The following is a 21,052-nucleotide window of genomic DNA, read 5'->3' on the forward strand; positions in this document are numbered from 1 at the left end:
GGCTGAACAAGCCCAGCTCTCTCAGCCTGTCTCCACAGCAGAGCTGCTCCCCCCCTTGCAGCACCTTCATGGCCTCCTCTGGACTCACTCGAGCACCTCCACGTCCCTCTTGTGCTGGGGGCGCCAGAGGTGGACACAGGACTGCAGGGGGGCTCTCACAGGAGTGGATTAAAGGGGGAGAATCCCCTCCCTTGACCTGCTGGTCATGCTTCTTGCTCTTGGCCTTGCTGAGATACCTGAGGTTTGACCTCTCCAGCCCTGTCCAGGCCCCTGCCCTGCAGCGTGTCAGCCACACCGCACAGCTCAGTGTTGTTGGCAAACTTGCTGATGTTGAATACACGGAAGCATCCCCAGAGAACCCTGCCCTGGCAAGGCAGTGCTGGCTGGTGCCCCACACATGGAGGAAGGGGACTTGGCCCAGGACTTGGCTCATCTCCCCTCACACCCTTCAGCAATGACATGACTAGACAGACCCACTGGCAAATTGCTCCCTGAGAGCTCACGCACGCACTGCTAACACTGGCAGCTACCCTGTAATAACCCACTGTCCCTATCATTACCATTAATTATATATTTACATACCCCATAATCTTAACAGCTGCTCAGTTGCATCTCGGGGGGGCGTGAGCTGCTTTCAGAGGCCACCTGGCTCCTTCTCCTGTGGCTCTTAGAGCCACTCATCCAGGAGAGGAGCTTGCAGCTGGGACAGGACTCGGATCCAGCAGGCAGCCATGAGATCAGGCCTGGGACGGGCAGGAAGGTCACCAGGGCTGGAGTCATAGGGAAGGCACCAATGTCCTGGCTGCCCCGTGCTCCCAAGGGACAGCACCGAGCACATTATGCAGGATCACCAAGCATTAAGCTTGAGCAATTCCCCACCAGTGCTGAGTTTCATCCCCACAGCACTAGGGAGCCTTGCACCACTGATCGGTGACCCCAGTAGTGCTTTCAATGCATGTGGCACTGGGTGGGACCTTGCTGCATGAGAAGAGACATCCCACTGGGGCTGGTGCAGGGGTTCAGCCACTGTTCAGACAGCACATCCCAACCAGACACTACAGTAGTTCTCCAGACTCATGTACCACTCCAAGCATCCCCCCAGCAGGCAACAAGACCCTCAGCATCCCTCACCGTGCACTCCTCCTCCCAGCTTGCTGAAGGGAAAAGTGATTTTCTTCTTCCACCAAGCCAGGGAAAGTTGAGAGAAGCAACACAGGGGAGGCAACCACAAAGCTGCTGCCCCTTTCTGGAGCTACCTCCTAGAAGCTGCACCAATCCCACATCCGAGACTACCCCAGAATCAGCAGCACAGCTGGCACTGGGGATGGACACACAGGTCTGCGCTGGCAGAGGTGGTGTTTCTCTTTTTGATTCTCATAGGGGTAAAACACACACAGCATCCTCACAAAGACACAACCTCAGGGAGAAAAGCAAGGATCTTCTAGACAGAGCTTTCACCATTTCATCTCAAAGGCAACACATTGCCTTCCATTCATGATGCAGCTCCATCCAAAAGGCAAGCTGGAAAGCAGCCCGGGGCTGGCTCTGCCCCGAAGCTGCAGCTGTTTCATGTGGCTCCAACGCCTCTCGTCCTGCAGCTCGCTCTTTCAAAGAGCCGCCTGCATGCGCACAGGCACACAAAACACAGTTAATGAATGTCTCGCGTCCCGCTGTGTGTGTTCTGACACAGCCCCGCTTGCCAAGGGAAAGAACTGCGTGGATATATGTGCATACAAAGGCTTTAAAGAGGACATTCCTGGCATTTCTCAGCTTTGTTGCAGGGGTTTGGGTTTTTTAATATAAAAGCCTAAAGCAAATATAATCCAGAAGAAGGGATTTTTAACAATCTTGAATACTTTACCTGCATGTGCAACACCTGAGAGCCACAGCACTCCCCAAGGAACCTGCTTTATAGTAACTGTTTCAGACTGAAGAAAAGGCATTGCTCAGGAGAACACTGCTACTGGCTGGTATTACACGCACTGCCAATGTCAGTGCTCTTTCACAAGGGGAGAGGATTAAGCCTTTCAGGGATCACGGCTCAACACGGCAGCTTTACACGCTGTAACTGCTCTCAGATGTTTCACAGTTGTAGTAAGCTGTCTGCACAGTGAAAGCCTCTTGGTGCGCAGCACAGGCATGGAGTCAGGCAGGATGAACCCTTGTGCTGTGCATGAGGATTCAGGTTATTACGGAATAATGAGGATGAAACTTTATTTCTGTCCTGTGAGTCAAACAAACCGGGAATCTAACACACTGAGCATGGTGTCATGTTTAAGCCTTTCAATGAACACAAACACCCACTCCCAGTTCCAGCTATGCAAACAGCCATCGCTCAGGACAGTTCTCACCTCAACAAGGCAAGTTTTACCTCTCTGAGGTGGACATTTGCTTACCTTTTGTCACCTGCAAGACTGCCCGTACGTATGTTCCCTGGGTGGCTTAAAACACCCAAAGTTACCAAGCCCACTGAAGCCAGTCACTGAAAAATAAACTTACTTTATTTGTAAGCAGCAGAGGTTTGGGGACTATGGAAATTCTCAGCAGGAACTGACATTTGTCCTCAAATGTGAGAGCTAATATCAGCAAATTTTGAATGCTATATTAAATTTCATGGTTCACCTGTTGCCATAACCAGACCTTCCTAGGCCAGATACGTGGATCATAGCAAGTCCTTTGTAAGAAGCAAACTACATCACATCTGCCAGCTGTCAGGTTTTTATAGTTTTCTTTGAATTATCAAGTCACTGTCATCATTAGAAAAGAGACACTTGCCTGGAAAGCCCAAGCCACTGTGTCACCTCTTCCACTCCTCTAAACTATCCCCTGTGTTTTTAACTGTGTTAGAATAAACTCTCCACTTCTTTGGACCAAGTCAGAATTGGTTACCCATAAAAACACCCACTGCAATATATTTGCATACATCTATGAAAGGAGAAAATATAATCACTTTATTTTCAGTATACAGACTAAATCCCACCATAAAATAATGAGAGAGCACATGTGAATAGAATACTCTGCACTTAAGAAAGCCCACATCTGCCATGTCTGTGGAACCCATCGTTTGCTGTGTGGTGCTCACAGCTCTCCAGCACCACTTCCAAAAGCAGCTGCAGTACTCCCAGGAGCAACACTGCATCCACTACAATTCAAACAATGCTCCCAGGCTGCATAGAAGTGCTACATTTTCCTGTATACCTTGAAATACTAGTTAGGTACAACACTATTTCATCACTTCTGCTCCCAAACTATGTCAAGTCCCCCTCCCACCCTTACACCAAAGCAAGAATTACTTCTACAAGGAGGTAAAATCAGCAAGTTGGGGTAATACAAACTTCAGAGGTGCAGAACGATGGCATACTGTGATCTGCAGCACATGAACATGCAGCACAGACTGCAAGGCATAAATACTGATGAGTTGCACCCAGGTGCAAACGCACAATTGCCTCTGTAAAGCTCTCTCTATGGTGCGACTCCTTCCATGTCACACACACCAGTGGGTGTGTTATTGCTTGTAGTAAATTGAAGAAGAATTGGACCTACATAAGAAATTCACTCGCAAAGCACAAAAGTCACCAGTGGCCTCTAAGCAGCTCTACAAACTGATCCTTGCAGCTGGATTTTTGCTGCATGCTCCACACCAGTGGTCGGCTACAATATTCTGCAGTTCAAAACCTGCATCTCCCATCCTCTAGCAAACACTATCAGTGTCTTCTCTGACTCATATTTAAATGCACAACTGCAGGCAGCATAAAGTAGTATTAATTTTCATAAAATTCATCACGTACATCTTCACTGAACTTAAGAACAGGTGACCTGGGCTGTAATGGCAAAGGCCAGTAATGCCTTATCCTCTCAACACCCAAAAGTCAACAGAAGAGGAGCTGACATTATTGCAGATATTATTACATGTCCAGCAGAGTAGACACATTATCACTGGATTTTCAGGCTGCCAACAACCTACCTTGCCCATGGTGACCAAAAGTGTTTAAGAATCCACACTTCATACCTTGCACCTCTAATTGAATGTAAAGTTTACAACTGAGTGTCTTTAAGGAGTAATAAAGCAGCTCTTGGGATTTCTTTCCAAGCAGACACTGACTTAAAGGCTCAATACAAACTCACAGTGTTACAGGGGACTCTCAGTCAGTCACTGACAGCTCCCTAAATCTTCTCTTACAGTTACATGCTGCACAATCACTTTCTTTCCAAATACATCCTGACTATAACCTTGTTTTATAGCCTCTCTTGCTAACTATACTCTTCATATAAGTTCTGACTGCAAATGCTGTCCTTAATAAGTATCATAAAATTGACTGATTATTTCCTGTCTACTGGTGCTCCAGATGCAATGCTACGTACAAAAACATACAACTAATTCTTCCAGCAAGTGATTCAAACCAGCACTGTTCTCAAACAGCAGGTTGGCAAAGGTGGACTGCAGATTGCAAAGTCTCCGAGCTTACCATATCACAAAGTGAGGTAGCAACAAGCAGCCTTTGAAATAGCATTGTCTCTGTATTTTCCCCTAGTATTAAATTCCTCTTGCACACAATGTAGTGAGCGAACCAGAGGCTTCTCTGGAGCAGTGGAAGAAGAAAAGAGATGGTAAATAAATAACAAATGATAAGAAGAATTAGGCCAATAGCTTTGCAAAGTTTTCCTTTTTGGTACCAGCACTGAGCACTGCTCATTTTCAGGTGGAGAGGAATACAAAACACTTCAGTCTCTGTGAGCTTAAAGTCCAAGTGACTTCTGCACAATCTGCTTGGCAATTTTGTTAAACTGTTCTCTGTCTTCCCGCCACATCTTGGAGGCATCTACATTGGCTCCACTTTCATCATTTGGCTCTGAAACGAGAAAGACTGAAAGGTAGGTGGACAGGCAGGCAATGGAGCAAGACCCTCTCGCTTCTTCAATAATGCCTCTGTACTGCCACTTCCCTGAAGCTCTGACATGATTCCCCTGCTTGGGACTAAAGAAACATCACTAGAAAGAAAATCCAGTGACAGCCACTGGATTCCCAAATGGTTCTGACTGAACTGATCACAAGAGAATATCACAGCAAGATCGAATTTAGGTAGAGACAAGTGGCAGAGGAGCAGTACTTTCTTTTGTTTATGCTCTCAGCAGCTGAGCCCCAGCATGCACATGGAACACCACAATGAGGCACCACCAGTGCTGTCAAGGCGGTGTAAAACTGCACGCTGCTCCCTGCAAAATGTCTCTTTCTGGTTTTGCAGCTTCACAGACACAAAGCCCTCCCAACCAGGCCACCCAAACAGGCTCCATCACGCTTTGGAATAGCTTGTTCTATTAAAAAACAACAAAACAGACCAAGAAAACCCATAAAATGCTTTCATTTCTGTAACATCTTTCATTTGAGGATTTCAGGGCATTTTACAAAATACATTAAACCCCCATGATTCCAACACTTAATTTCGTACAGAGGTAAGCTGCAACGTGGGATTCATTAAGCTCATGGTCAGCATACAGTGGGACAGCTGTCGACAGGATTACACAAATCATTAAGATGGAACATGCTCTACCCACTTTGCTTCACACACTAGTCCAAATCCACTCCAACCTAATTAATAGCAGACATCTTGGGCTCTTATCTTTCTTGATTCAATCACAGAATCCCAGACTGGTTTTGGTCAGAAGGGACCTTAAAGCTCATCCAGTTCCAACCCCCTGCCATGGCCAGGGACAACTTCCACTAGACCAGGTTGCTCCAAGCCCCATTCAACCTGGACTTGAACACTGCCACAGATGAGGCAGCTACAGCTTCTCTGGGCAACCTGTGCCACTGCCTCACCACCTCCATAGTTAAGGGACACAGTGGACAATGCTGATGGCCTGCCCTTAAAAGACAGTAGACGTCTAAAATCTTTTATCATTCAAAACTGATTCCAAGGGACACATCTCTGCTCTTTTCGGGCAGTTCAGTGGCTCTATGTGGAAACAGATGCATCTTTCAGAGAGCTCAACACAACAGAGCTGAACCACAGCCGTTGCTGGATTTAGGGAAAGGCTGTACAAGAAGTTTTTTCACCCCACTCCTCTTCTGAAGAAGCCTTCCTCTGAACCACAGGTGGCAGAATGGGGTACATGAGAAATAACAAACAGAAATGGAGGGTGCTGTCTTGTTAATCTCCCATGGACTCGAGTTAGAGCTGGCTCAACCAGCTTCTAAAGCCAAATCCAACACAGGCTGTAATCAATACCCTTACAACCTGCAAGAGTTGAATGGACATCACAGACAAATACAAAGATGAAGCTCAGGTTTTGTGCAGGAGCAGGCAACCTGGAGAGCCTCTGGACCCATGTGACCATCACTATCTGCTCCGCTGCTGCTGAGCAGCTTTAAATGCCCTTTGCTCACTTAAAAAACATCAAACAGCAGGAAGCAGCTCTAGCTAACTCAATAACTGCTATCTGAGCTGCTTAATAAGACAGAAGTCCTTACCTGCCAGCATGCTAACAACTGACAAGAGGATCTTTTCCACACTCTGCACGGGACTCCACCGCTCAGCACTGCTTTCATATCCCATGGGATCATCCCCAGGAGCATGAAGAATAGAGATGCAAACTCTGCCATCTGGGTAAACTGCACAAGAAGTAAAGGGGATTGATTGTTACTTAGTGGAAATACTTGACCTCTCCAGATCTTTAGCAGAGATTAGTATTTGGACTTGGCCTTCCTATGACTGAAGCTAAGCCTCTTCCAAAGGCAAGAAGACAGAAAATCTGAAAGAAATCTAGCAAAAATCTCCTTTAAGCAAATCCGACAAACTTGAGTCATCCTTCCCCAGCAGAAGCCTGCTGGGAGCACTTTTGTCATTTAATAACCAGTGACAGGATCTATGGAAAAAATAAGAGATGCAGCCTGATGGAACAAGGCAAGTATTTATGCATACACACAGTTTCAAGTAGGTAACCAGTCCTCTCTAAATCAAAGGACAACAGTCACAGAGCACTGAATGCATGCTGGAGTTCTTCATGAGACTGAGACTGGAAAAAGAATTAAGCAAACCAGCTCTGCTGCAGCAAAGAGGAAAACTGGTATGTTATGAGCAACATAATTGATCCTATTTTGAACATTATGGAGGTGCAACCAGAATAGTTCAGACTACTGCTTTTAATTTTGCTTAAAGCTCAGAAGGATTAAATTGCCTGGAAACAAGGTAACCTATCAATTAAGGATACAGCCGTCTTCCCCTCCCACCTTTAGTGCAAGCAAAGCATCTGCAACAAGTCATCTTCAGAGACACTGGGCTCCACTGACTTGATAATGAGGGCAAAGAAAGCTTGAAGAGAGAACACAGAGAGAATGGAGTTTGAAACACTGCTTTAGCAACATGGCCTAAAGCTGCAGCCTCTCAAGGAAGGAAAACTTCAGCCCAGTACTTTCAGTGCTTCCATTCCTTGGGTGACCAACCTGTGCCACTGCCAGGAAAACAAGACAAAACAAAAAGAGGGAATAACCGCTGGAAGCAGTTGGGCTCATTTTCAGTTCTTTCCATTCACTCAGCTAATGTCTGCACAAGCCTGCAACATGTAAGCACTTTGGAAGACTTTTATTTACGTCCCCTCCTGCAGCCCCAGGCTGGGGACTAGAGCTGGTCTAGCCATAGCTGGAAGAGGTGAAAACAGCACGTGCTGAATCAGCACTTCTCCTTGCAAGTTAAAAACACACTGGTAGAAGGTATTTCACTTGTAAGTTACTCTAATATCTTTATGCAGAACCTCATTTAAAACAGCTGGACCATAGCAGCACAGTCAAGACAGCAAAAGTTGATTCCTCTGATGTACTCATCTTCCCACTTTGTCACTAAATGCTCATGCAAGACTTGCTATTAATTACTACTTGAAGTTATCTTCACCAGAGCATCCATGAACATCATTTTAAGAGAAGATAGTTCTGTGGTGTCTCAGTTCCCCATGTACATAATACAAACTGCAAAGATAAGGGAAAACAACAGACTTCTTAAACATTATCCTTGCAATTCCTTAGAGGTGGAGGATTAAGCACTTAAACCACTCAATTTCTACAGCCTGTCTGGGTAGAAACAGACCATCACAATCCCACCTGAGAAGCACAATTCTAGAGTCTACTTTTGGTGATCTCAATTTTAGATTGGCATCACCCAGAATCACAAGACTTTAAAAAGCACTCACACGTAACACATGAGAGCCAGGCAGTTTGTGCCTCTCCACAAGCCACTCCTCCCTCCTATGCTGCGCACAAAGCAGCTGCCAGCAGCAAACCTCAAGCCAAGGCCAAAACTGGAGCTGCAGAGTATTGTGTGGACATGGATTTTCTCATGGAGACCAGTCCTGCCAAGAAGTTTGGGTGAATGAGTCCAGCTGGAGCAAGGTGCCAATGCAGCCACACTGCTTCCAGGTGCCAAACTCTGCATTGCTGCAGACATCAGAGCTTCAGCGATAATGCTATATTGCCTTGGGCATGTCCACACAGTTCTACACTGTGATATGCAGGTGTGTCTTTCACAGGAGAACAGAAAGATGTGGACTAAATGGGCAACGATCTGCATCAGTGGTACTCTGAGGAGGGAAGAACAGAACTTCAAGAAATTGCAAAACTCCTTGGAATAGGATGAAATAAATTGATTTCCAGCTGAGATTAAGATTTGTGTTTGCAAGTGCAGGAATGTCAGCTGGGAAGGAAACACTAGGCAGGAAGGCAGCATTTTTGTTTTACTGCTCTCAAGTGGCAGATGCCTAATAGCCTAGAATATAGATCCAGTCCCTTCGATTACTTCCACTGAAAAGTCTTAAGATAATCTTGTCACCGTGAGAGTTGCAGAGAAAAGGCCAGCAAAGCCTTAATATTAAATACCTGCAAACATGTCATCGGCTTGAACAGAGCACTCTGTGTGTACCATCAGAAATACTGCTAAACCTGAGAGAGAATCACCCTTGGTAAGGATGCCAGCCCTCCTGCTGCAAAAGTTAGGTTTTAAGGTGCACAAACAATCCACTTCCCCACATGTCCTGCTGCATCAGACTTACTGTTCGGATGGAACATCTCACACGTGAACCTCATTTTCGGAGGACTTAATGGGTAGTCGAGTGGGAAGCTCAGAACAGCAGGGAACACCCCATACTCGAAACAGGTGTCTTCTGGACCCCTAGAGACAAATAAAAGGCTATTCACCAGAGTTTTAAATACTTTTTTCACCCAAGTTCTTGTCTAATGAGATGTGAGGTTTGGGCCATATCAATCTCCCTCAGAAAACAAAGAGTTAATGCACTCTTGCCCCCCACCTCATAAACTTAAATCCAAATATAGGGCTTGGGAGGGAAGGGGGAAATCAAAGCTTGCACACTAAATTACTAGGAAGGTCACAACACTGCTTAATTAGCAGGGTGTGTCTGGATAAAACTGGAGTATCTGGCTTCAAGGCATGTTCCAGGATTTGAGCATCTGCACGTCAAGAGGACGCAGAGGCAGGTGTGGGACTCCTGTGCCTTTGAAGATACTGTTATGCTGCACAAGACAAAGATGGCAAATGCTATAGCTCAAAAATAATTTACAAAACCCACGGAGATTCAAGCTGCCAGTTTCGAGCACAACCACCCATCAACACTTATCACTGACTGACGAACACACCCCACAACAATGCTTTATGAAAATACAAACAAAGCTCAGGGACCGTAATTGCTAGATGCAGGACAACAATGTCTCTTTGCAGACTTAAAGTACTTAGTTTGCACACCCTTAAGTGCACGCAGAGAACAAATGGCTTCATCAGGGTTTCTGTAGAAACATTTCCTTGTGTTCGCCATCTAGTTCAAAGTGCAATGAAGTTGAGAATATAAAGACAAGTATTTGACCCTCCCTAAGCAAAACGGTTTTGGAAAGTGAGCAAAAAATTTTCTTAGCCATGATTTATTAAAACTTGATGCACCATGTGGAAGTTATAACACAAACATGATCTCCCTTGATTGGAAAGTACAAAACAAGCTTCACCACTTGAAAATCTTAGCCAAGAAGACCTTATGTATTCAGTAAAAAGCTTTTCAAATGACAGTTATACTGTCTGGGAAATAAGGTTTAGGAATATATTAATGCTTCCTCCTCTTCACAATGCACACTCTCCATGCCAGAAAGAACATGAAAGTTCAAGGACTTCTAACAGCTAAGACTGCAAAACCTAAAGCCCTAGAAGGCTCACTCTCCTGAACTTTGGGATTCAAAAGACTTGGCTGATAGATAAACATGAGAATGCCATGATTTAACCCTGAGCATTGACATTGGCAGGAAAGATTAGAGGAACGCATCAACATATAGCAAGAATGAAAGCTTAACCAGCTCAACCATTTTGATCCCCTTCTGGCCTTTTCCCTAATTTGGTCAGGATTTAATTCACATCTGAATGCATTTTTTCATGAACATTTTAATTCCAGCTGCATTTTAAAGGCTTATTGTTGAACTTCTAAGAGTATGTACATACACCCATTGAAAAGCTGGTGGGTGTCTCATGTTCTGTTTTGAGAGCAAACATACAGCCTTAAGGGCTCTTCTGTCAAATATATGAACCCAACATGCTCCATTTTAGGACCTGTATTCTGTGAGCAAAATGTTTTTGTTTTAACCATTCAGTGCTGCCAGGATCAACTTCAAAGAAATGATTAAAGCTGATCCAAGACAGCATTTGCAACTACAAAACACTCAGGCCACAGCATTCAAACTTGACAGCACCACTTTCAGTTCAAAAAGGACATTGGCAGGGTTGGAGAAGTAACGAGCAAAGCACCTTTTGCAATCACACCACCTGCTCTGCGAAGGTTTCAAAGCACATGGACATGGACAGTGGGATCGGGTGCACCCTCAGCAAGTTTGCCAGCAATAAGCTGTGTGATGTAGTTGACACGCTGCAGGGCAGGGAAGCCATTCAGAGGAAACTGAACAGGCTGGAGAGGTGGGCCTGGGCAAACCTCATGAAGCTCAACAAGGCCAAGTGCAAAGTCCTGCACCTCGGTTGGGGCAACCCTAAGTACAAATACAGGATGACTTGCCAGAGAACCAAGCTGCTTAGCTGTGTGAGAGATACGACAACTCTGCTGACATAAGACATAGCATGAAAAGAAGAAACTCTGAACTCCACAAGCTGGCTGATTTAGGCAAGGGGAAGAAAAGGATGGTGGGTATATCCGCCAAAATATGAGGGAAAAGCGCATTGACAAAAACAATTCTGTAATCACAGCTTCACGTACATTGTAAATGGTTTCTTATTTGTAAAAAGATGCTGAAAAGAGACCAAAACCCACAGTCACCAGATGCTCAAAAGGGGAATTCCATGCTAAACAAATTCATAAGCCTAATTATGTATTCAATTACCTTTTCTAGACAGGTTTTTGGTAAGCTGACTTTGATTTACCCTGTTTAGTTTTCAAACAATCTTTAGGCTAATAAAGCTCTTAACAATTACGTGAGGTTTGTGTCTTTTGGGGATAAATTTTAGTAGCATACACGTGTATATGCCAACCAAAGAGGACAAACCTTGGTCTTGAAATGCTGAAGTCACAAACTTGCACAGCACAGTGCAGCGCTACAGTAATGACTGTTAGGATGGTAAACTCTCTTGACATGCTGGGGCTGCAGCAGTCACCCTGCTGCAAAGATCTGGCTTTCACATACTCTAATTCAGCATCTGTGTGATGTCTTATCAAAAGGGTGTATTTCATGCCAGGCTCCAAACCTCCACTGTTCAGAAAGTTCACACTGTATTTTCAGTTCTGGATCCATTACACTCACTTTGAGAGCATAAGAACTGTTCCATCATTCAGACATGTCAATCAGCCTTAACATGCATATGTTTAATATTTCTCCAGCACTGCTACTACAGGCAAGAACACCAGAAACACAAATTATTATTACTATTATTTTAAACACCATTATTCTACCCCTGAGCCAAACTCTTCCAATAATATATGTAACATCAGCTAGCCCACCTCTGAACTGATAAATGGGCAATGCCTTTTCCCTCTTAGGTCTCTTTCTTATTTAGTTGCCATTACATGTGCTCTAGGCTTACATAAATTGGGTGAAAGAAAAAAAATAGAAGTATTCTCTTCATTACTACACCACTCGCCTTTTGCACTATCTAAAAGTTTAAAGGCAGCTTTACTTCATTTCCTCACCCTTGCTTCTTTCATTCCCTGAATCTCACACAGCACATTTGAGATTACAAAACATTAGAGAAGATAATCACAGACAAACACAAACAAGTCATTTAGCTTGCTTTCCAAATGTATGCAAACATTTCTACTATTAGAGTTGGGTAAAAAGATGAAAGTAACCAAACATGTTTAGGGTAAACATGTTTCTATTGTACCACAGCTTCAGAATTTAGCAGATCTTAAAATATAATTTAATATGACACACACAATACAGAAACCAAAATGAAAGTGCCTCCGCCTCTCACTTTGCGCTGACAAAGGCCTGAAGCTCAACACTCAGCATTTTAAAGGGCTTTCAAGTCTGCAAGCAGCTCCTCTGTTGTTTAAGAATTTGTTATGGGAAATATAAGAAAAAGTATTTTCTAGGTAATGAAACAAATGCAAAAGTACTTCTGTGTGTCCCCCATGAAAGCTCTACTTAACCACATAGTCTCTGCTAGGAGAAGGTACCAATAGGCAGGAATTTCCTTCCATATCCCAGGAAGTTCATTAAATCCTCTGGGATTTCTAAACTCTAAGCAATGCACAGCTGTCTGAACTCAAATTTGGTACATTAGAAAACATGTGTCTCAGAAGAGTCATTCCACTTGCAGAAAGAAAAAGCATAAGACCCTGCAGCCAAACTCGTAGGTAATTTGTTGCCTGACACCAGTTTCCATGCCAGGTGTTTATTTTCAGGGGACTAAGCTCCCAGGAAGTACAATCTATTTATTACAGAATAAACTGCTGTACATAAGCAGAGGCATTTGCCAACTCCTCATATCAATCAGCAAACAAGCAGTGGTAATCCAAACCTCCATTTACCAACCTAAAATAACTCAAGAGGCTCATGCTCACCATAAAGGAGGATCACCCACGCAGCCAGCTTGTGTGGAATAGGTGATGTACTACAGCTCGGGAAGCTTTTGTATTGGTTGTGTGCCTGACCCCAAGACACAGAAATCTTGTTTTTCATCCCAAGACAACATGCTCCAAGCTAATAGAGGAGATAGGGAAATTCTGCCACCCACACTAGTTGAGAATCTCATAAGTCAGCACTGGTGGTTGCACTGAAAACCTGCTAAGAGCACAGCAGGGATGCTGTAAGCAGGGGCTCCTTAGCACTGGCTGAGGGAAAGGAAATCACCAACTCTTACTAAAGGAGTCATGAAATACAGAGCCTGGATCTACCCTAACAACAGACCATCAGCTTCAATACAGACTTAGCTGTTTAGAGCATCTTCACTTTTTAATTCTGTAATATTTGTGTAATATGGCAGAGCCAAGTGACAAAGGTCTCTTTTCTTCTCCCCTACTGTTCTTGAACCTTATTGTGTAAAGATCATGAGTTATCACATGTACCCAAACTTTCCACAGAGGGTACAGCATGAGAAAAGAGTACGAGCAAGAGAGAAAACAACTTGTAAGATGCTGGGCAAGAAGATTTTGTCTTTTCATGGCAACTTTTGCTATGAACAACTGTACCCATCAGTTTGGGAGTGGAAGGGGAGAACACAGCACTGTAAAGAAGTCTTTGTCACCTTCCAAACCACAAAAGGTAGTGATCAGAGAGGTATTCACCAAGAAAAGAGCTTTCTACACAGAACCACTGCACTCAATGTCTTTACATGACCAGACAATTCATGAAGTGTAAAATTCAAGACTTTTTTCTTTTTTTAGTTGAACTGCTTTCTCAGCTCAATCCCATTCCATTTTTTCTGGAAAAAAAAACCAACTGAAGAGCAAGTGAACTCATTTTAAACGTTGATTTTTTATTTTCCTCTTATCCCTGATAATCTGTGTATTTTGCTCCACTTAGAGCATGAGAAAAGCACAGCCTGTATTTGCAGCCCAGTAATGTTCCCAACAGGTTTGTGTGACCTACAAACAATTCATTGTTTCCTACAGTGTTCATATATGCAACATATATTCAAGGGAGCCCAAATGATGATTCCTGTCAAGTTTGCAAGTTACTTATGCTTTAGGTATGGTTACCCCAACCCCTGCAGTGTTCAAGGCCAGGCTGGACAGGCTTGGAGCAGCCTGGTCTAGTGGAAGGTGTCCCTGCCCATGGCAGGGGGTTGGAACTGGGTGAGCTTTAAGGTCTCTTCCAACCCAAACCATTCTGTGATTCTATGTTGCTTATTATCATGACACCTGTACAACAAATGATCACTTAAGTCCCAATGCTGCCTCTGTCACACTCTTTAAATTCCAAATATAATTTCCTGTTCAGGTCTGAAAAGAAACTCCCAAAGGCAAAGACTGATGTTACGCACAAGTGGTATTTTTTTTATATTTTTGTTCTCCTAGAAGCTAATCACAGTGTGCAAGTGCTGATTTTGGATGCAAAACTGTATTAACTCACATAATAAGAGCTTCCCATTCAAAGAAGTTCTCTTCATTCACAGGACCTATGAAATAAAAATAAAACAATGCTTAGTGCTACCTCAACACAAAGCTACAACTTCACCACGCACAAACCCTGCTCAGCTCCTCACCTGCTACAATCCCCTCGGGTGGGTTCAGGGTCAGCTCTGTAAAAAAAAAAAACCACAAGGAAGGTTAACACGACCTGCAAAACCAAGCATTTTGGCTAGCATCTGGGTGGCCAAAGCTTAGCACAGAAGCCCCACCAGCAAACACCCTTGGAGAAAACCCTGAGGACACCACTGGGTAAAACTTCCCATTAAGAAGGCCCAGAATCTCACTGCTTACAATGTAACTTCTTCATGCAATGGTTTTCTAGGCAAAATTATTTGTCTTTTCATGCTTTTTTGGGCTCCTAAAACTCCCGTCTTCCCAGAGTCAACAATTTTAAACTGAGAAGGAAGAAAAAAATGTCTTTCTACAAAGCACGGGAAACTCTGCTTTTGGACCACTGTAGTATCTGCAGGTACAAACTCAACAGCCTGAAGACAATACAGGTTGTAACCCTGTAACCTCCCTACACCAATTCAGACTTGACAGCATCTCAACCCCAGAACCCAAACGACACAGAAAGTTGGAGAAGCCAAAGCAAGGGAGATTGGACAAGCAGCTCTCTTCCTTGAACACAATCCAACTCCTCCTGTGTGGCCTGGAACAGGTGAATCAAAACCAAAGCAGCAATAAAGCAGCCATGGCTGCACACAGCAAGTGTGAATCCATCAATCCTCATTTTCTGTAGGAAACTAGTACAATTCCCAATTCATACTATAACCTTCAGCATCAGTACCACATTTCAAGCCTGCTGAAGCCCAGCCCCTTGTGTGCTGATAAAATAATAACCCATTTTTCTACTATTCAATGCAATGACCATCAGCTTCTGGTTTCCAAGGTCCTGTGGAGTAGTAAGCAGCTGGCAAGGTGAAGTTCAACCATGCACAGGCACCCAATGGACCTGCAGTCCCTGGTGGGACTCAGCACCAGCCCCACAGCTCCAAGCAAGACGCAGGGCAGCTGGCAGGACTGGTGGCAGAAGGTGACACCACGACGGTGTCAGACTGGAGGTGAAAGTAATAAGGCCAAATGTTTTGCTGACCTAGAATGGTGTTTCCTACCTGATGGCCTGTGGACAACTAGTAGCCCATAACACATAAAACACAGCTACAGGAAACACCACACGCACTCCCACGTATGAAAACAAGCAGGAACATGGACCCAGGGAATATGGGAAGTCCCAAAGAGATAAACGAGACACTTGACCTGATTTCCATGAAGCTATATGCCAAACTATGGGTAGTGCTGCACAAAACAGCACATGAAGTTTGTCTTAAAATAGCTAAGTTACCGTTGGATTCAAAACCATGCTGAGATACACTGACAGGAAAGATAGCAAAACTCTTCTGTTCATTGAGAATTCTATTAACTTTGGCACAGAGCTCTCCAATTGAAGTTCAAAAACACAGCAAGCAGACTGAAACTCAGCATTACGGTTTCCCATTACATCCTGGTGCTAAGGAGCAAGCTTTTCTCACTTGAGAGTGGGTCTCTAACAGCTTTTCTTGCTGATGCTTTTAGACAGAAAGAGGGAGATGGCAAACCTAGGAGCTCCTGGAATCATTTTGCTCCATCTTGTGGCACCCTCTAAGAAGAAAATCCCTCTGATTTCCCACGATTTCCCTTTGCCACTGACCAAAGTGCTAAAGAGGTTTCTATCCTTAAGAATCAGGCAAAGTGGTAACTGGGCAGTGCAGAGGCGCATGAGCTTTGATTTTGAGTGGCTGCTACTATACCTGGTCACTGAGGAAGGAACAAACTCCTTTTCCACATGGATGGTCACATCCTATTCTGTGATTTTTCTAGAGCTGTTCAAAGGGAAAATGGGAGCACAGTTTACAGGGAAACATGGATCCTAAAACTACACCAGCTATTTGAGAGAGCTGTCTTGCACAAAGTGAGAGCCACTAGCCATCTCCCTCAATCCCCTTTCTTTGACAGGCAAGACCAGCAGAAAGACTTAACAGGAGCCCTGGATGCAGCAGCTCCTGACCCATGGCTGACTGGTGACTGTGGGTCTAGGAAAAAACCTCCAAGGAGGGGAACCTTGTGATCTGTGGGACAACGGAGGTGGGAGTGAGAGACATAGAGCTGCCCTCCTGCCACACTGTCACCAAAGCTCCATCACGTTCACCTGGAGCTGTGGGACCCCATGCGTGTTCTTGTGGGGAACTCCCTGCTCAGACACCTGCTGGGTGCATGTTGGAGGAGCCCATGGTGGTGCAGCACACACCACCTGATTCACAGCAATGTCACTCAGCGCTGGAGAGCATTTGGAGAGGTTTCCACCTTCAAATCCTACACAAGGCATCCTGTTTGGCTTGCAGAGGAATTCTGCTGCATGCAGCCAGGGAATTTGCTTCCAGATGGAAACACAATGAAGTCCTAACTTGTAGCACCAGAGCTAAACCTTACTTTGAAGCTTTGCTTGTAGGCTGAGACTGAATGCAAAAGAACTGACACTACTGAAGTCCAGTGCTTCTATTAGGAACATGGGGCAGATTCAGCGCAATCAACACCTCCCTTTTAATTTCACTGATCATTAGGGAGTCATTAGATGCAAATTACACCTAAGCCAAAAAGAGAAGAACTAAACCAAACCCTCTTGTTAAAGCAGTTAATAAAAGATGGATCACATTCTTAACAGAGAAGTTCAGCAGTATACTGTCTAAAAACTATATCAATTTAGCATATCCCCAAGGTGACTAAACACACAAGACTTGGGAAATATTAAGGGCACATAATCACTTCAGTGTCTGACAGCATCTGAACTGAAGATGCTTGAAACCAGAATCTTGTTCTTATAAATCTGCCTCAAATTCTGTTTTATTTTCTCTTCTCTGTCGTAGCATTCAATTGGCGCAAGGCAGTTTGAGCTCACACAGACACATGGCACCGTGGGTGTCTGAGGTATTTCGTGTTATGCTCAGGAAAGAGCATTTTCAAAGCAGGTTTAACAGGGACAGCTGCAGAGACCTACTGCAAATGTTCAACCATCTTCCCCCTGGAGAGAGCAGCTCATCACAACCCACACCGGTACAGCAGCTTTCTTGTAGTCCCACATGAATTCTCTCTCTCCAAGCAATAAGGAAAGGAAGCACCCACTTCAGTGAAGCACTGTCACATTCTGTTCTGTACAATGAAGGTGTATTTTTAATGTGAATTCTTAAATCTCAGAACTAACATAATTCACAAACAAAATCTCTCAGTTCCCTATAAATGCTATCCTGGGAAACCACACGGAGAAGATTCACTTAATGCCTGCCTGTAGTACTACACCAAATTCTTTTTGATGCTGCTTTACATCACTTTTTCCTAAAGAATTCATTCATATGAGACTTTCTACTAAGATCTCACAGCTTCTCAACAATAAAGGATCAAACCTAGATTTTGGGACTAAGGGGACTTATTTCAGAGAACAGATAAGAGCAGAGCCAAGTATTTTTGCAGCTTTCAGGTCCGTGCTTCAGGATTACAACAGAAAAATGCAGGCTCCAACCAAACACTGTCAGCACCAGCTTCACCTGCATAACTGCATGGTGGGGTTTGCTCCCTACCCCCAGGAGCTACCGGCAGCACCCAGGCAGCAGGGCCCAGGCCAGCCCCAGCCTGGCAAACACCTGTGTGATGGGTCAGGTTAGAGACCTGCACTCTGCAGAGCAGCTGAGAAGAAACACTAGACTGGCAGGAAATGTGCCCATAAATCATAGAATCATAGAATTGTTAGGCTTGGAAAGGACCTTAAGATCATCTAGTTCCAATCCCCCTGCCATGGGCAGGGACACCTCACACTAAACCATGTCACCCAAGGCTCTGTCCAACCTGGCCTTGAACACTGCCAGGGATGGAGCATTCACAACTGCCCTGGGCAACCCATTCCAGTGCCTCACCACCCTCACAGTAAAGAACTTCGTCCTTATATCCAACCTAAACGTCCCCTGTTGAAGTTTTAACCTGTTACCCCTTGTCCTACCACTACAGTGCCTACTGAATAAATACTCTGTTTTATACAGGCTGGAGTCTTCCACTGTAAGTGATGGCAAAATGAGAAACAACTCCTCATCCCTGGGCAACCTTGGGAGCTCTGAAATGACCTTCACCAGAGCAGGAAGCCAGTTCATCGAATCATCACAGAATGGTTTGGGTTGGAAGGGACCTTAAAGATCATCCCTGGACAGTGACACCTTCCACTAGACCAGGTTGCTTCAAGCCCCATCCAACCTGGCCTTGAACGCTGCCAGGGATGGGGCAGCCGCAGCTTCTCTGGGGCAACCTGTGCCAGTGCCTCAGCACCCTCATACGGAAGAACTTTTCCCTAATATCTAATCTAAATCTCCCCTCTCTCAGCTCAAAGCCATTCCCCCTTGTCCTGTCACTACAGGCCTCTGTAAAAAGTCCGTCTTCAGATTTCTTGTAGGCACTTCCTACAGCTCAATGCCATCCTTCCCCTACCAAACACTTTATTTTTTTTTCTCCATTCTCCTTTCTTGCCCTCAATAAAAGCTACAACATCACAGGACACCGGGTAAACAAAAAGGGAAAAAAAATATCTTCTGCCAAAAAAGCCACCTCTGGACATCTCACAAGCTCACTGGGGAGCAGATCATCCCCCCCCCCCCCCCCCGAAGAAACAGGATGTCCCCAGGGGATTCAGCCACCGCTCATCACTACCTGCAAGTCACATCTCATGCAGCTTTCTAAACAAGTCTGACATTGACCACTAAATTTAAAATCTGCTATTAACTGCTGCGCTTTTACTAAGGGCTTGACAAACGCCTGTAATTAAGGCCACAAAGCTCTGCAACAGAGACTTCCGTGGCTGCTGTTTGTTCCGCCTGGAAAATTTCACCCGGAAAAAACCAAAAAGAATGGGATAGAGGGGAAAGCAGATGCGAACCACGCACACACAGCGATCGGTGTCCCAGCAGAGGCAGCCGCCTGCTGCAACGGCGCAAGGAGAGCAACCCGGCAGCGGGAAGCGGTGCCGCCCGTGCCTTCCTCTTCCACAGCCGCACTCCAACGACCCCGGTGCGCCCTAACCTCCTGCCTCGGGTGTCGCTGCGGGCCGAGCGCCGGCTGGAACACCGCGGCGCACAGGGAGGGAGGCCTGCGGCCTACCCCGCCACCGCCCATGCGCGGCCCGCGGGCTGCCTCCCTCCTAGGCTTTAAGAAGGATCCCGTCAGGAGGGGCAGCGGGAACCCTGAGGGGTGCCGGCCCCTGCCGTCACTTACGCTTGTACTCGGCCATCAACCGCTTCAGCGCCGTCCCCGCCATGGCGCGGCCCCGCCGCTGCCACCGCCGCTTCCGGGAGGCCGGCTAGAGAGGACGCTTTGAGACTGATCGGCTGCCCGCTCCTCCTCTATGGTACGCACTTAGTCCTCCGAGCGCCAGTGACGCGCATGCGCAGAGCGACACCGGGGCGAACAGCTCACGGGGCAGGCGGCTCGACAGGGAACTGGGAAACTCCCGGTCCTGGTTGTGATTCCTCAGGAAACAGGCTGCGGACACGGAGGGAGGAACTGCAGCTGCTTCGTGTGGAAGGGGCGATAAAGAGTGCATAAAGTTGTATTGTGCAGCAGTTCCCCGAGGAGAGTGGGTTTGCAGCTGATGGAGGGTGCATCAGCAACCCCAGAGGCTTATACCCAGCCATGTGCTTCTGCTACCTTGAGTCTCTGAAGTGGGTATCTCAAGCGCTGCTGCCACGTACACGTTTCCCCAAAGAAGAGAAATGAGCAGCCAAGTGAGAGGTGCACAGCCGTATTAAGGGTAAGGCAGGAGACAGAGTACCAAACTATATTTACTGTATACAATAGTAAAGGACAACAAATAAATGTACAAATTGGTGAATAAACAGTGAGGTCTACAGGATGTCCCACCCCAGCCCATATACAAGAAAATGAAAAAGAAAATAAGGGCCTTTCCAGCAAGATTCCCAGCAAGCGGGAGATGATCCAACATGGCCAAACGGGTCAGGTGGATATAAAAGGCAGGTAATGATCCCACGGAGCAGCAGTGGACAACCTACAACCTGGACTTTGCAAAAACTCATCTGGAACTGGCTCCACACTCTGCATAGAGCTCAAACCACCACACAAATGCACTTAAAATTCATCAAGTTTGGGGAGACATTATAACAGATGGTTATTTCGAACACCTGTACATACATTTCTCTCTTTTGTTCACCAGGTTCTTGACAGCTCCTCTGCACATACAGCCTGGCAGCCTGGTGACACTGAAAGATGCTTCCTCCCCATTTAACAAGTTAATCTACCAAAAACAAGTATTACAAAGAAACCTGAGGCCACATGCTTGCAGTACCCACTGAGAAATGAGAGCCATACTGAAGGGAGCAGGAGGTGACAGGTTCTGCCCCTCAGTAAA

The 21,052-nt window shown here is 45.4% G+C and overlaps 1 protein-coding gene across 3 annotated transcripts; it reads right to left on the bottom strand.

Moving 5' to 3' along the window:
* Window positions 1-2,928: 2,928 nt before the first annotated feature.
* UBE2G2 (ubiquitin conjugating enzyme E2 G2) lies at window positions 2,929-20,077 on the bottom strand. 3 transcript variants are annotated; one of them, XR_008972059.1, is made up of 7 exons: window positions 19,903-20,077; window positions 14,691-14,726; window positions 14,558-14,603; window positions 9,037-9,155; window positions 6,470-6,610; window positions 5,152-5,313; window positions 4,733-4,850 (listed from the first exon to the last, which is right to left on the bottom strand). XR_008972059.1 is itself a non-coding variant. In XM_057408398.1 (6 exons), the coding sequence occupies exons 1-6, from the start codon at window positions 19,943-19,945 to the stop codon at window positions 4,738-4,740; spliced, it is 498 nt and encodes a 165-aa protein (XP_057264381.1). In that variant the 5' UTR covers window positions 19,946-20,061; the 3' UTR covers window positions 2,929-4,737. The 3 variants fall into 3 exon arrangements, 2 of the variants coding, with proteins under 2 accessions (XP_057264381.1, XP_057264382.1); XM_057408398.1 differs by lacking the exon at window positions 5,152-5,313 and having other exon boundaries at window positions 2,929-4,850; window positions 19,903-20,061; XM_057408399.1 differs by lacking the exons at window positions 5,152-5,313; window positions 19,903-20,077 and adding an exon at window positions 19,711-19,809 and having other exon boundaries at window positions 2,929-4,850.
* Window positions 20,078-21,052: the final 975 nt, after the last annotated feature.

This window comes from Pezoporus wallicus, unplaced genomic scaffold (genome assembly GCF_028554395.1).
Source record: "Pezoporus wallicus isolate ANWC-B61680 ecotype Strahan unplaced genomic scaffold, APGP_CSIRO_Pwel_v1 contig_4238, whole genome shotgun sequence".
NCBI lineage: Eukaryota > Metazoa > Chordata > Aves > Psittaciformes > Psittacidae > Pezoporus > Pezoporus wallicus.